The 15,317-nt window shown below is 37.0% G+C and overlaps 1 protein-coding gene across 1 annotated transcript in view; it reads left to right on the top strand.

Annotated features, from left to right (window-relative positions):
* Window positions 1-14,064, top strand: part of tmem178bb (transmembrane protein 178Bb) — an 82,433-nt gene extending 68,369 nt beyond the window's left edge. Inside the window, exons 4-5 of the mRNA XM_059505067.1 lie at window positions 7,799-7,936; window positions 10,258-14,064. Coding sequence (XP_059361050.1) covers window positions 7,799-7,936; window positions 10,258-10,508 — 389 coding nt within the window. The 3' untranslated portion in view covers window positions 10,509-14,064. The remainder of the gene's footprint in view (window positions 1-7,798; window positions 7,937-10,257) is intronic.
* The last annotated feature ends 1,253 nt before the right edge of the window (window positions 14,065-15,317 follow it).

A 15,317-nucleotide genomic window follows, 5' to 3' on the forward strand; every position in this document is an offset into this window, starting at 1 on the left:
GGTTTCTGAATTTAACTGCAGTGTCAACAATGTGAACAGGACATCTTATTTGCAGTATCTAAACACCAAAATACACATGGACGAGCCATCGTCCACAAGGTCATGTTGACTTCCGCTCAGCACGCAAATGCTGCTGATGGCCAGTCGAATACGTCATGTCAGCGCAGTGCTTGACTGAAGTGCCAGCTGTCCATCACTCAACAATTCTCTCAGTGGGTCACTAAGTGAGCTCTTATTGACATTGCCATGTCCAGCTGTAACCTCCCTCAGCCTACAGCCTCAGTCCATCCCCTATCACTGACACTATCAGTTTACATGGACAGATTGGCAGATCCCACAGGATTTACAGTGACTGACCACTTGGGAGCAGAAAGACAATGTCAGTCAGTCCTGTTGAGCTTTAAATAAAAGTTTTAGGGGATAATTTAAAAAAATTTATAAAATGATATTTAATTTAATGAACTGAACGTCTAAGGCTAAATTTAATAAGTAACAATACTGTATACTGTACACTGAGAATAGTTAGATTGGTAGATTGGTAAATTGGTAGTACATTTTTTCAAATAATTACTGCATATACTGTACTGTAATATACTGCATATTTTAAGTGCACATAGTGCAGAAATAGCACATATGTTAGCATGCTATTCCCAAGACTTGTAAGTCGTGCCAACTACATGCAGTGTTACATCACCTTTACCTTGTAAACAGTAACACACATGCTTCCCTTGAGCATACAAGTATGATGTTCATCCAGCTTCTCCCAGCCCGTCTTCTGTAATCTAATTGTAGTTTGCAATTGTTTTCTCCCCAGTGGCGGTTGACACAGGGTAATGAAATTAAGCTCTATTACCTTCAGGGGCCATTCCACACAGAGAAGGGAAAAAAGAGAAACACAGAAAAACAACAACGGTCATCCTCTCCCAAAGCCAGGAGAGAAAAACCACCACATGCGGCACTAAAACATGCGGACTCATTTCAGTGAAGAACATGACATGCTTTTACAGACTTTAGGAATCAGTTTGACATATTAAACTAAATTACAACCACTTTTGAGAATAACACAAGAGAGAAGAAATATAGAGAAAAACAAAGCCACAAATATTGTGGCTGAAGGGTAAAACTTGACTACTTTTTCGTAAAAGTAAACACAAGAAACAGTGTCGGTGTCATTCTGTGCAACTATTGTCAAAATAATAGTTTTGGCTGTTTCTAATAAGCCACTGAAGGAGATAAATAAAATAGAAGACGGTGCTTTGGCTTAGCAGCTTGCGCAGATCATTAAGTCAGGCTGCTTATGTGAGAATTGCAGGTTCGATTCCGAAGTTTCAGTATTTTCTCTTTCACTAAATGATTCTCTAAACAAATAAATGTTTACACAATCCACTCTGACTCACATCTCACTGTTCTCATTCTAGTAAAAAAAAAAAGGCAACTGTCAAAGCAGTGCAAATAAAGCTGACGCGCATTATTCCTCAAGCAATATCCCCACTATCATTTCATTTGTTCCTCAGCATTCAAATTTGAATGTGCTCCCTGTAACACATCTCATTTCCAGACAAAGGTATTCCTTTAACAATGATGCAACTCTGAAGCACCCTCTTTAAAAGGTCAGAAATGAAAAGAGGCTTGTGTTTCCCACTCTGATTCGATTTCCTGTAAACATGTTGCTGTATGACTCGAGACACGTTTGACATCATCTGAATGGGATGCTGACAATCGCTTTCGGGGCCTAGACTGGCTAAGACAAAACACAGATTCAGCTAAGCAGGTTTGTGTTCAGCCTTTCTGTCACACAAGATGCTATAGATGGTTGGCATGCAAATCAGTTTCTTCTGAGCAGGTGTGGCCATTAGTTTCCTGTCAGGAGAGAGCACATGGCCGTTTTCTACTCGACCTCCTGTTCATAAGGTGGACCTTCATTTACTATCATTCCGTTAGCATATGTTTATAAGACTCCAGATTTGTACATAAAGGACTACAAGGCTTCAAGTGCTGAATAATCCTAACTTAATTATGCCACAATTTGATTCCCAGTTCGATTACGGTGCAATCCACCATAAACCATCCTGTATCAATCATGTTTCCCGTTAGCTTGCGATGGTACGGCCATTATGTGGTTAGATCATGCGGTTAAGTCTACATTTACTTCTATTAGAGGTATTTTAAAGTTGAAGTCAAGAAGGCTATGTGATTTATCACAGGATGTTTACAGATCATTCAGGGAATCGTGTGCAAACTTGAACGAGTATATTGCTGCTAACTGAGCTCACATTGGGAAAGGAGAGGGTGGGGGGAGAAAGAAACTTAATTTTCACGTTGATCCCAAGTGGAATATTTGGGTTAAAAAATTAGTTCAGTATATTTGAATCCTAAATTAAGGCTTAAATTTGAAATTAAATCATAATTTACTTTATATGCTGCCTTAGTCTTTATGTGTACAATTCATCAATTCATGGTATTACAAAGAGAGAATAAAAAAGTTTGTTTTAATAATGTGTTTCATCAACTCAAGAAAGAAAGAATTCTTGGCTTGATTCGGATATGAAAATTTTAAAAAACATAATTTGCCAATGGTTCGCACCTTTTTTTTGTTAAATACTCGAAGCCATTTCACTCAAATCATGTCACATTATGGATATTAATGGGTTGGGAAAGCCATTTCAGGATGACTTTAAGAGGTATTTCGGTGATTTAAAGGGGTGCACACAAAAATTGTCACTATTTTCTCTTTCATAAATGACATGCCTTCCATGGAACTCAAAGTAAAATATTTGGAAAAAAATGTCTCAGGCTGCATCCAAATTTGCATATTTCCCTGGTAACAGTATGTGTCCAAATTCACAGTATTCATAAAACAGTAGGCAAAAAGTCCCCGGACGATCTACTATTTACAGTGAGATTCACATCTAATGGACACATTACTATACCCATAAAGCCATGGGAGAGGATTTGTGTATGGTAGTGATGCAACAACTGACACTGGTAGGTCACGTGACAACAAGGCCAATGTAGTACGTCTGGATTACTTTCATACTATACAAAACCTTTTTTTTTTTTTTTTTTTTTTTTTTTGGCGAGGTCTTGAATTACTTATTTAAAAGTAGTACAGACAGTGTTTGATTTTGGCCTCTGTGTTTTTTATTTTTGTTTATTTGGTCCATACAAAGAAATCAATGGGTTCTGATGTTTGGATCCTAACATTCTTAAAAATTATCTTCCATTGTGTTCCACAACAAAAAGTCATGCAGGTTTTTAAGGTCCGTAAATGAACCCTTTAAATCAGGGGTTCTCAACTCTGGCCCTCAAGATCCAATTTCCTGAAGAGTTTAGTTCTAACCCTAATCAAACAAACCTGAACAAGCTAGTCAAGGTCCAAAGTCCATCATTTCAAGAATTTATGGCATATTCCAGTGGAAAAACTGCAATTTGAAAGATCTGACATTTCAGGTCACAAATTCTGAGAAATCAAGCTTCAGTACAGTCTATATACTTCCCCCTCTTTGATTAAAAAGTATCTAATTGGCGAAGATCCGGTGCCACATATAATTACACACCCTGCCCTTTAGAGACTTTGAAAGCACACATTTGCTTGCAGTACAGCATTTACAGTCTGCTTTCTCATTCAGTGCTTGAGAGCGAGGGGAACAAAGATCTGGCAGAACCTGACACATTTGGGAGCCCAGTAGGTTACGAAACACAGAGGTACAAAAACGACAAGAATATCAAACAAAAGGAGCGGGCCAACTACAGAGACTTCTCCTGGCCTGTTTCCAGAAGAGCTAGAATCTAGTGTTCTGCGCTCTTGTACTCTCGTTGACATGCTTTTTTTAGTTAATATACATTTTGAATGATGCTGACAGTCTGGTTTAGCATCAATCTGCAGATTGCATAAGAAACTCTTCCACAATCTCCAGACAATCAAGCATTTTTTTCACACCTGCTAGGTCGATAAATATTTCAGAAAACGCTCAATGGAAAGTTACCACTCGGTGTGCAAAACAGAGAACCACTGTTACAAAGCTGCAACACGTTTAAAGCAATAATAATAATATAAAAAGTGTTCATTTTTTAGTATATATTCATAAAGCAGTGTCGGTTTAGTAAAATTAAATTAAATAGTGTACTAAAAGTTAAACCGTACTTCTATACTGTACTTGTTACGGAATGAAGTTGTGCAACACTCTGCATTAACATGATTTTTATATCCAGTAGCTCCCTTAAAACATTTAAGGGAAGAGATTCAATACTTTGCTCTCTTAAGCATAACATGTTTCTCTCAACATGAGACCAAAGCTGCCATTCAGATAACAAACAGCATTTTATAATTTGCACCTAACTGAGAAATGTTCCTGACTTCATGTAAACCGCTTTCTCTCTTTCAGTTCTGTTAACTGACGACCACAAAGCTAAAACGCTGCATGGACATATATAGTAATTTATATGACTATACCCGAGCACTTATGGTTTCGGAATGCAATGCATGCTGTTGCCTACATGCACGCTGACACTACCCCATTTCTACAGCAACGAAATTCATATTATTATGTAACAAAGATTATATGGGCTCCGACGTAAGCAACTAAAATAAGGCTGTACCCAAGGAAGCTTTCCATGAGGTGTGTGGTAAAGTGTTTGTAGTCTGACTCAATGTTTAAATAACACTCTTGTTTTCTTACACCACAATGTATTTTATAGTATGACTTGGCTAACTTCGCTTTAAACTCTTTTTAAAGGATCAATTTAAAACATAACCTTGCTTGTTTCACACCAACTGTTCCAATGTTGTGAAGGCTCTGTCAATTTTATTGAGGCAATACTGCAGTAAACCATATATAAAGGTCATAACTGAGCTCTTTCAGAGGACAGCAAAGTAACAGTTCCAAGGCATCTTATAAGGGAGAGAAATACAACCAAACATGAAAGTTCAGATGAGTAAAACTAATAAAATTGATTTTTAAAGTCAAACAGAGATCTAAAGCTGCCACAGTGAGAAATAAAGTTGCAATTACTACGGTCACTTTGTGAAAAAGTCACAATTACTTAAACAATTGTTTAACTGCAAGTCACCGTGTAAGATTAAATCATAGTTACAAGAAACAAAGCTGCAAATTCTAGAAAGCCACATTGTGTAATTGTTTTACATTACAACTACAGAGACTTCTCCTGGCCTGTTTCCAGAAGAGCTAGAATCAAGTGTTCTGCGCTCTTGTACTCTCGTTGACATGCTTTTTTTTAGTTAATATACATTTTGAATGATGCTGACAGTCTGGTTTAGCATCAGTCTGCAGATTGCATAAGAAACTTTTCCACAATCTCCAGACAATAAAGCATTTTTTTTCACACCTGCTAGGTAGATAAATATTTCAGAAAACGCACAAAGTTCAGAAAAGAAACAAAGCTGCAAATTCTAGAAAGCCACATTGTGAGATGCAGTCACAATTACCTCAAAAATGTGTTCAGTTGCAAGAATCAGTGTTTTTAGATTAAGTCACACTTACAAGAAACAAGTTGCAACTACAGTAAATATAGTTCCATTGTGAAAAAGTTGCAAGTACTTGAAATTTACATTGTGAGATATAAAGTTGCAATTTCCCCAACAAATTTTTAATTGTGAGAGTCACGGTGTAAGATTAAGTCAAAGTTACAAGAAACAAGTTGCAACCTCAAGAAATAAAGTTACATTGCGAAAAATAAAGTTGCAAATACCAAAAAAAAACACATTATGAGATTAAGTCCCAAAAACAGTTGCAGTTGCAAGAAAGTCACATTAGAGATTAAGGGCCCTATTTTAATGATCTAAGTGTATAGTCTAAAGTGCATGGAGCAATTACGCTTAGGGAATGTCCGAATCTACTTTTGCTTAAGGAAGGGAAAAACGGTTGGCACACCCGATGCATGATCTTGTTAGGGAAGAGTTGTCCCTATTCTCTTAATGAGTAATGGGTGTGTTATGGGTGTAATGTGCAATAAACCAATCAGAGTTTCATCTCCTATTGCCTTTAAACCCAGTTGCACTTGTCTCGCACCATGTCATATTCGCTATTTACATGGTGGAATTTGCAAGCAGAAAAACTGAACACTTCTCTAGTGAGGGAATGGATCTGCTCGTGATACATGCAAAGACTATCCATTATGACATGTAGGTATTTTTATTTTTATCTACACTAAAATAATATTTTACATTTTAATCCTTAAATTTTTACATTTCAAAAAATGTTTGTGTGCTGCTGCGCATCCATGTGTGTGTAATAAGCAAAGTGTACGCGTGTTGTGCATCCATCTATAAGCACATATTACTAACGTGCTTTTTACATAGAAAATAAATAAATATTGCGCCAGACTTTAGATCAGGTTTTTGTTGGTCAATGCCACAGTCTATTTCAGTTGCCTCAAAATAGCAACGCGCCAGAACACACCTCGATTTCAGACCAGCATGCCCATTGGCACACATGCATTTGCTATTTAAACAACATGGTGCAGGATGTGAAAATTACAACTGTGTAGGGCTGAAACTAGCAAAAAACACTTGCGCCATTGCTGGCATCGCGTTGCACCAGGATAGGTCCCCAAGTCACAGTTACAAAAAACTAATTTGCAACTACAGGGAAAAAAGTTGCATTGTAAGAAACAAAGTTGCAAATATGAGAAGGTCACATTGTGTGATATAGTCACAATTACTGAAATTAATAGCAATTGTGAGAAATTTTTTATTTAAATGAAGTCACATTGTAAGATAAAGTCACAGTTATGAGAAGCAAATAGTTGCACTGTGATGAAGTTGCAAATACAAGAAAGTCACATTGTCACATTTTGAAGTCGCAATTACTGAAAACAGACGCAAGTGTGAAAAATAAAGTCGCAAATGCAAATACAGGAAACAGTCACTGAGATAGTGTTTCAAATACAACAGTCACAAAGTTAAAGAATAGGTTGCAAATGCAAGATTTAAAGTTGGAAATTTAGGAAATTTGAGACAAGTGTGAAAAGCAAACATCACAATTTTTCATAGATGAGGAAACTGGCTTCCATAGGATCATGAAACTTGCCACTTTCAATTTAAATAATAACAAACAAGCATCTGCTGAATATCAGGTCAAAGATGTGAGAATGATGAATTGCTGTTTAAAAAACATCTTACATTTTCTTTTTGATATAACTTTGATGAAAAAAAAAAAACATCTCAATTAGAAAGTACTAAAAGCGCTCTTACAGCATGCTCATCTAGTGGCGCGTCTACCCTGGAGGTGTACTCTGTGACCCTTTCACAGTTTTCTGGCATAAGCCACCGAGCCTGGCGTTTTGGGCCTGCCACCTCTCCTGTACTGTGAGAATTCAACTGTGAGATTAAAAAGAGCTAACGAACACAAATGTTGCGACCTACCCTCTGGCTAACACAGAGTCAACCCTGTCCCACACTCAGCGTGTGGCTGCACACTCAAACAGGGCATTATTGCAGGATTTATAAAGTTTTTGAACTTTGTATATGCGGTTATATTTATTTTCCATTTCAGTTTTGAATTTTGCTACAACAAACTATCAGTCAAATGCTAGATAGTCAGAAGAATACACAAGAAGTCATTTAATAGTTAAAAGCATCCCATAGATCATCTGATAAAGCTGGGTTGAAAAAAACAAAAGCTATGAATGAGAAAAAAATAACGTTATAAAATAGAACATAGTACAGTGCTTATAGAAGCGCTCATTGAAATGCATAATTTTGCCGAGCGTGTCCAAGCCGTGACCTTATCAGTTCTGAGTCATGTGTTTGACTTGCCTTATTTCTCACCACCCACAGATCTACGGAGGATGACGGCAGGATTTATGGGAATGGCGGTGGCCATCATCCTCTTCGGATGGATCATTGGGATGCTGGGATGCTGCTGGGACCGTGGCCTCATGCAGTATGTGGCAGGTCTGCTCTTCCTCATGGGTGGTAAGTCAACTCAAAACGAACCTACATGGACTATATAGGCTACTTACAGTATTTCCCCCCCTTTTTTTCTTATTAAATTGCATTATATATATTAAGACACATATAAAATAAAATATGTTTACTGTGTAAATTATGTATATTTTAAGTCATTTAAGGGCTACAGAATACAATTAAATATATATATATATATTAAATATATATAAAAAAAAAAAATAAAAAAAATATATATATATATATATATATAATTAGTTTTTTATATATTAATGAATGAATGAAATATGGTCAAATTCAACTTATTTATATATATAAATACCATAAAGTCTATTAAATAAAATATCAACATAATGAAGAGAATACACTTTAGTAATTAAAAGCAAATTACTTTAAATATTTTTGGAATAGGCTACTTCACAGAATAACCATAACTGAATATATTGTTAGTTTAAGAAACATTTCATAATAAAAGTCACATATATAAATGTATAATATTATACATACGCACCCAAATGTATACTATTTTATATATGCATAATTAAATTATGAATTTATTTTAAAGGATATTTATTACATAAAATCACAAAAGTAAGACTAGCTAAAGTAGGTAACATACTAAACATCCACTCTCAGCCATGCTGTGTGCTAAGCTCAGTGTGGTAGTCAATTCCTATGCAAGTCACTCTGTGACTGCATTAATTAATGAGCGACAGCCAGGAAGCCGACATTAAAGCAATTATGTAACATCAATTATCTCCTAATCTCTTATCTCACTTTACGCCAACCAATATCGAGGCTCTCGACAGCAAGCATCACTGTTTTTTTGAATGCACCCACAAGCTCATCACCTCACTACACATATGCTCACACCAATCGACACAGCCTGTGGCCTCGTTCCCATGCATTTTGATATTCTGTTAACGGCCGTCGAGCAGAGGAAGCGTCACTCTCTCCGCTCCCATAAATGCGGCAGCGGCGCCGTAGAGAGTAAAGCGGAGATGCAATTAAGATGTGCGCTGGATTAATGCGATGCCCTGCGCCTGAATAATGAGATGGCAATTAAAAAGCCAATTAAGATGCTGAATTATAAAGGCAGAAGGAGTGTTGAGGGTCAGATTATGGCAGGATGAATCCCCACTGAATGTTCTGTCAGTCACATGGTGCGGGAAAATTAGTTTGTTAGAGCTCTTTATCAACTAACATGTTATGACAGCGTCATCTATACAGGGCTTGACTTGCAGATAAAGCTTGTAATATATGTAACAAGGCTTGAGAAAGTAGAGATGTGAATATCCCGAGTCTGCAACTGCATGATGGAATGTCACTGCAATGTTATGTAATGACATTTAATAATCATAGCTTGCATAACACAGGCAATGGAGCACCGCACGTTAAACATGGGCTCAAATGATTTGTAATCAATGACAGTGTATAGACTGGAAGCTACTGCTGCAAATTTACTTACAATTATCAATGGATTTCTAGATGTCTCTTCAGAAATCATTCTAACCGGCTGAATTGGGGTTCAAGAAACATCGCTTATCTGAAAATTTTCTTTGAAGAGTAAAAAAAAAAACTGCATATATTTGAAACTGTAGAAGTCACATTTAATTAATTGAATGCATTTGTGCCGAATTAACATTTATTAAACTAAATGCATATTATTGACCCCAAAGATTTGAATGGTAGATTAAAAAAAAACTTCTGTCTCAACAAAGCCAGCTTGTGATGTTTTTGTTCTCCAGTCCTCTTATTTCAGTCATATTGCATATATTTGCATGTATAGTATATGCAGTCATTCTAAAACCATCACATTTATATAAATAGGTAAGTCAATAGAGACCAAAACTAATTAGGAGCTAATAGTGAGAATTGGAAAAAATCTTCTTAATTTAACAAACGTCTATTTTACTCAACATTTGTGTTTGCTGTAGCCTACTTTTATTTATTTTTTGGCTGTGTATTAAAGTATAAGCTTGGCATGTAAGACCACTATTTGTACAAGTCACATGAGAGCAGGGGTTCTCAACACTAATCAAACACACCTGAACAAGCTTGGCAAGGTCTTCAGGATCACTACTGGCAGGTGTGTTTGATTAGGGTTGGAGCCGGACTTTGCGGGACAGTGGACCTCGAGGGCCAGAGAATCCCTGCTCTATATTGATTTCCACAGGACTGAATCCCTGAATTTCTCTCAAAATCAGCGTAATCAGAGTAAATGTACTAAACTTCAGTTGGGATGCTGAAGCATACAGCAAAGGCAACTTATTCAGTTTTAGGATCAAAGCTACTGAAATATTCTGATGAGTGTCTTTCTCTTTTTCCAGGCACATTTTGCATCATTTCCTTGTGCACCTGTGTAGCAGGCATCAACTTTGAACTGTCCCGTTACCCTCGCTACATGTACGGCCTCCCAGATGACATCAGTCACGGTTACGGCTGGTCAATGTTCTGCGCCTGGGGTGGTTTGGGCCTGTCCCTCATCGCCGGTTTCTTCTGCACGCTTGCGCCCTCCATACAGCCGATCCCTCGCTCCACGTGCCCCAAATCCCGCCAAGAAAACGGCACAGTGTGTTAAGGGACGGCCTCTAAAAATCCCAGAGCCCTACATGTGCAGCTGGACAATGAGGGACAAAACATAAAAAAAAAAACATAACTGAAGATCAAAATCATTTAGAATCATTTAGAATCATTTCTAATCTCACCAACCAGGCCATTTTTAACCATGTGTGTGAATCTACACCTGAGTGTCCTGATTGTTTAAATGAAAAAAAAAGAAAAAAAAAAAAATCATAAGATAATATCAGTGAGACTTTCCGTCGTCAAGATCCTGCACAGAAAAACATTCGTTCTGTCAGAAGTTGTGACTTTCATGAGTACAAGAAAACGGTAATGAATGAAGCAAAGAAACAGACAGTATTACTTATTTTGATGCAGCAAGGATTGATATTGACATGTAGGCTGACACCTAAAAACTGCCAAACCTGGAGACTACTGTATTTGTATCTGGACGGCACCACATGCAAGTATGGAGGTCCAGTGCCAATGTTTGAAGCCCAGGAGTTCAGACGAATCAGGAGCACCAGGACCAAGCTTCTTTCACATGACTGTACAACAACTTTGATGCAGTTTGGATCTGTTGTGTCAAAACTTGCTGATTTGTCTCGGACCCTGGAGACTATCGCAATGACTCTTGGGATGTGGCTAAAGGATCCGCTCGTGCAGAAATGACGAAGATTTTGGGAATTGGAGATGCCTGCTCATGACGTTGTGTTGCTACTGCTCTACAGAAAATTGTAAAGAGAAAAATAATACCTATAATATTCCAGAAGAGAAAAAAAAAACCTATCAGGAAAGACATTTTTTGAAGCATTTTCCATGTTTTATTTCTTTTTCATGTCCAAATGGTATCAGCGGACGTTTCTAACATACTCTCGATTTTATTATGTGCTTCTTTCTTTGTTTTTTAGTAATAACGGTCATCATCAGTGTGAATGTGTGTGTAGGAAGTGTGCAAATTCTTTAGTTACTATCAATATAGTTTGTAAGAGTGTTTTGCGGTCTCCATACAAAAAAAAGAAAAAAAAAAAAAAAAAGAAAGAAAGAAAAAGGACAACAAAGGTAACATATATATTATGCATAAAATCAAAAACCTGCCTTGGGAGAAATCAGGTAGGCTTTTGTTGAACCAAGAATTACTGAAAAGGAAAGATTTCATATCCGGTTTTAGACAGCCGACCACTTTGTCCCTGTAGACACGACTGACGTAGTATGCAGAAAGACAACTCAACATCACACTGATACTGCCTTAAGCTTGTCCGGAAGGAGGCATTTATGCCATTTGATGGTAACGCATGCTGACTTCAATTCTAAAAGCATCTATGCGCTGACAAAAGAAATCCCCATTTGAATCCACCTTCCTACTCTGTTTAACCATGTGTCTATTTACTTAAAGGGAACTCCCAAAACAGGACGTGGTATGTAAGTGCCTCCTGATTACATGAGACCGCAGTGGTGCACAAAAGAGGTACATCTGTGGAATCGTGACCTCAACATGGAGGACGAGTGGCTAGCACAAACTTAATACAATCCCTCAAGCTGTTTGCATTATTTCTCTTCTCACTCATTTGTTTTCAAAATCGGGAACATTTTATTATCCATTTCACATGCTATAAACGCATAAACAATCACTTGAGCAGCCATAAAACAGCGCACTATGATGGAACACATGCGCCGAGGGTCACTGGCAAACTGGCACACTCATTCAACCATGCCAAAAACCTACACTAGGAGATTTAGCTCTGCTGCAAGACCATGTTTACAGATTTCTAAAAGGGAGATTTGCCAAAACAAATACCTGCCAGCTCTCTTTCATAGAATTCCTCGCATTAAGTTCCTCTATAGAGGAATTCCACAGAGTTCATGACGGCCAGCAGCTGGTGCCCATTTACGTCTGTCAGTAAAAGAATGGGCACTTAGTAGTACTAATGTATACCTAAACATTGACAAAAACAACCTTTAAAAGATTGAATGGGTCATGGAAAGACCCCCAGACTCACATCATCATAGAAAACCTAGGAATGTCAGGGAATTGTGATTTCCAGCCCTGGAAAAGTAATGAAATTAATCAAGTGATGAAATGTCAAAAATTTCAATAGTGGATATATAGTAAGAATGCACAAAAATATTTCATTGCCCATTAATTGCTCTTCGTGAGTGCAATACTTCTAATTGTATTTTTTGTTTATTAAAAAGGACAAAAAAAAGTCATGGAAAAACTCATTTTAAATGTAAAACTTTTCTCCTCTGGCATAACCTGTCTAGAAGTTGCTAGTGATCCTGTAGATGTTGATAAAAGGGATAGCTCACCCAAAAATGAAAATTCTGTCATCATTTGGAAAGAAATGGTGGGGACAATGGAAATTCATGGCTACCGGCAATTGTTCGGTTAACCAACATTATTCAAAATGTCTTCTTTGACTTCAACAGAGGAAAGAAACTCACACAGATTTGGTTTCTGGCTGAACTATCCCTTTAACGGTTTCAGGTGTGTTTAATTTTAACTGAAGCTAAAACCACCTAAATTATCACCTGCTTCCAAATAGCAATAGTAAGGAAAAAGGAGCATGGGTCACACTGCTGCTCATACTCAAGCTCCTTTAACACGTTCATTCATTTTGAGAGTTTTCATTGTGTTCATTCGTGAAACAAGCTGTATTCAGAGCATTTTTGACATATTCTTAGGCGCTTTGGGTGATTTGTTTGGCAGCATTAAAGTAAAAAAAAGACTTTGTTGCATGCTGACAATGCAATTAGCCATGAAATTACATAAACATCCAACCACACTCACAGAACTCCAGAAGACTTCTTCACACTTTCCAGAAGCAGAGCCCGAAGACAAATCGACCAAATGCAGCCCACAAACTCCACAAGGCTTGATTACAATATGCATGCAACCGAAAACCTGCATAAATACACAAGAAACAATCTGTTTTAGAAGCATCTTGCAACAAGCCCATCTGGCCTTATATAAGATAGTGTTCCTTGACACACTTAGGAGGAAAATATGTATTTCAGTCCACGGATTACTCTCCTAGGCAAAGACATAATTGGGGTCAGTCGCTGGTTGTACACAACATTTCTCAAATAAAACCAAAATGCCATCCTTGCACAAACCTAATTTAGAATTACATGTAACAAGATTTAAAAACATACTTAAATTCATTCCTTCTTTCTTTCTTCAACAGGGCAAAGTGGGATGTTCAATCAAAAAGCACTGAAGGGCAGAAAGAACACTTTTTCTTAATTGCTTAATTGGTATTCTTCCTAGACGGAGTCCCAAACTGAAAGCAGGTAGTGAACTGCATCTCATAAGCTTCATATGGATCATTGTGATGCTTATAGTGAGACATTTCAGTCAGTCTTACAGAATCTGTGGTAAAAAAAACAAAGAAAAAACAAAACAAGTAACAGTCTGTCAGCTTTGTGGGCATTTTAAGGACTCTCCTCAGAGGAAGATCATGAAGCGTTGGGCATGAAGGCAATATGGGCCCAGGATCACAGATTGCTGTTTTCATGAACACACTCCATGTTACATTAAGACAAATGTGTTTACATCACAGCCAACAATTGTCCACTTTTGTTCAGTTTTTTTTGGGAGGGTAGGATGGGAAGCTTGAGTGGGAATATATTTGTCTTCAAAATGTAAAATGAAAAAAGTAGCTGAATCAGTGAAACTGCAGCTTTTTAATGAGACACTGAAGCCTAAAGGTGTATCGGATATTTTTCATCAATAATGCGTCTGTTGAGTACCTGAAAAAAAAAAGATTAATAAAACTGTAAAAAAAAAAAAGAAAAAAAAAAGGAGAAAATAATTCCTGAAAAAGATGTTAAAACTGTGGAATGTAAAATCATTACAAAAATAAAATCTCATTGTTGTGTTTATTTGTATTGTATATTTACCTTTGCATTGTACTTACCTTTATTATTATTATTTCCAGGCATTTATAAAAATTAACTTTACAATATTGTTCAATTGGTTATCATTAAAGCATTAGGTATGAAAAATTATCAGGCATAATGGTAAATTGTAATTTATAAATATGCTTGTTCATTGTTAATGCAGTTTTGAACATATGTTAATACAATTTAATACAATACAATTACATACAATTTAACAACCTAGATTAATTAATGCTGTAAAAGTATTGTTTGTTTTTAATTTCTGATACCCAATGCATAAAAAAAGAAAATAAAGAAAATCGTAATAAACTTTTTTACCCAGGGTAACACACACAAGAAAAATGACAGGACGGCAGTCTAGTGAGACATAAAGATCAGTGAAGCTCACTTGCTGACATTTAAGGCAAGTAAAATAACCACGGCAACAAATATGATGAGGTTATTATCTGTGCAATCCGTTGAAACTGATCCATAGAAAGCCGGGAGAAAAAAGTACAAGGATGAAGAATAGAGGGCAAACTCATCAAATGTGATAACAGTGTGCAGAGTCTGAGGGAAGCCGACAGCAAGGGGGCAATAACTAGGTCTCATACTTGATATGTTGGCTAAGAAAGTACAAAACAAAAACATCTTACAAGTTGATTTAAAGAGATGAAAAGCCTGTGTTTGAGGCTTGATGAATACTTCATAAATGCACTTAGAGTGAGTGCGCTGCTATGAATAACCACCTCTGATTAGGATGGGCCCGTTGTTGACGACAGGCGACAGAAACACAAGTGCTTTAACTTGAGAGCATTTAGATCACTTCTCTGAGACGCCCAGACCAATGCTTCTCAACTGGAGGGGAGAGACTCAAAAATGGGTCACAGGCCTGTTCTGAAGGGGAAAACAATGCAGAATGCAACTAACCGTATATAAAAAAAAA

The sequence above is a fragment of the Carassius carassius genome, chromosome 22 (genome assembly GCF_963082965.1).
Source record: "Carassius carassius chromosome 22, fCarCar2.1, whole genome shotgun sequence".
Classification (NCBI taxonomy): domain Eukaryota; kingdom Metazoa; phylum Chordata; class Actinopteri; order Cypriniformes; family Cyprinidae; genus Carassius; species Carassius carassius.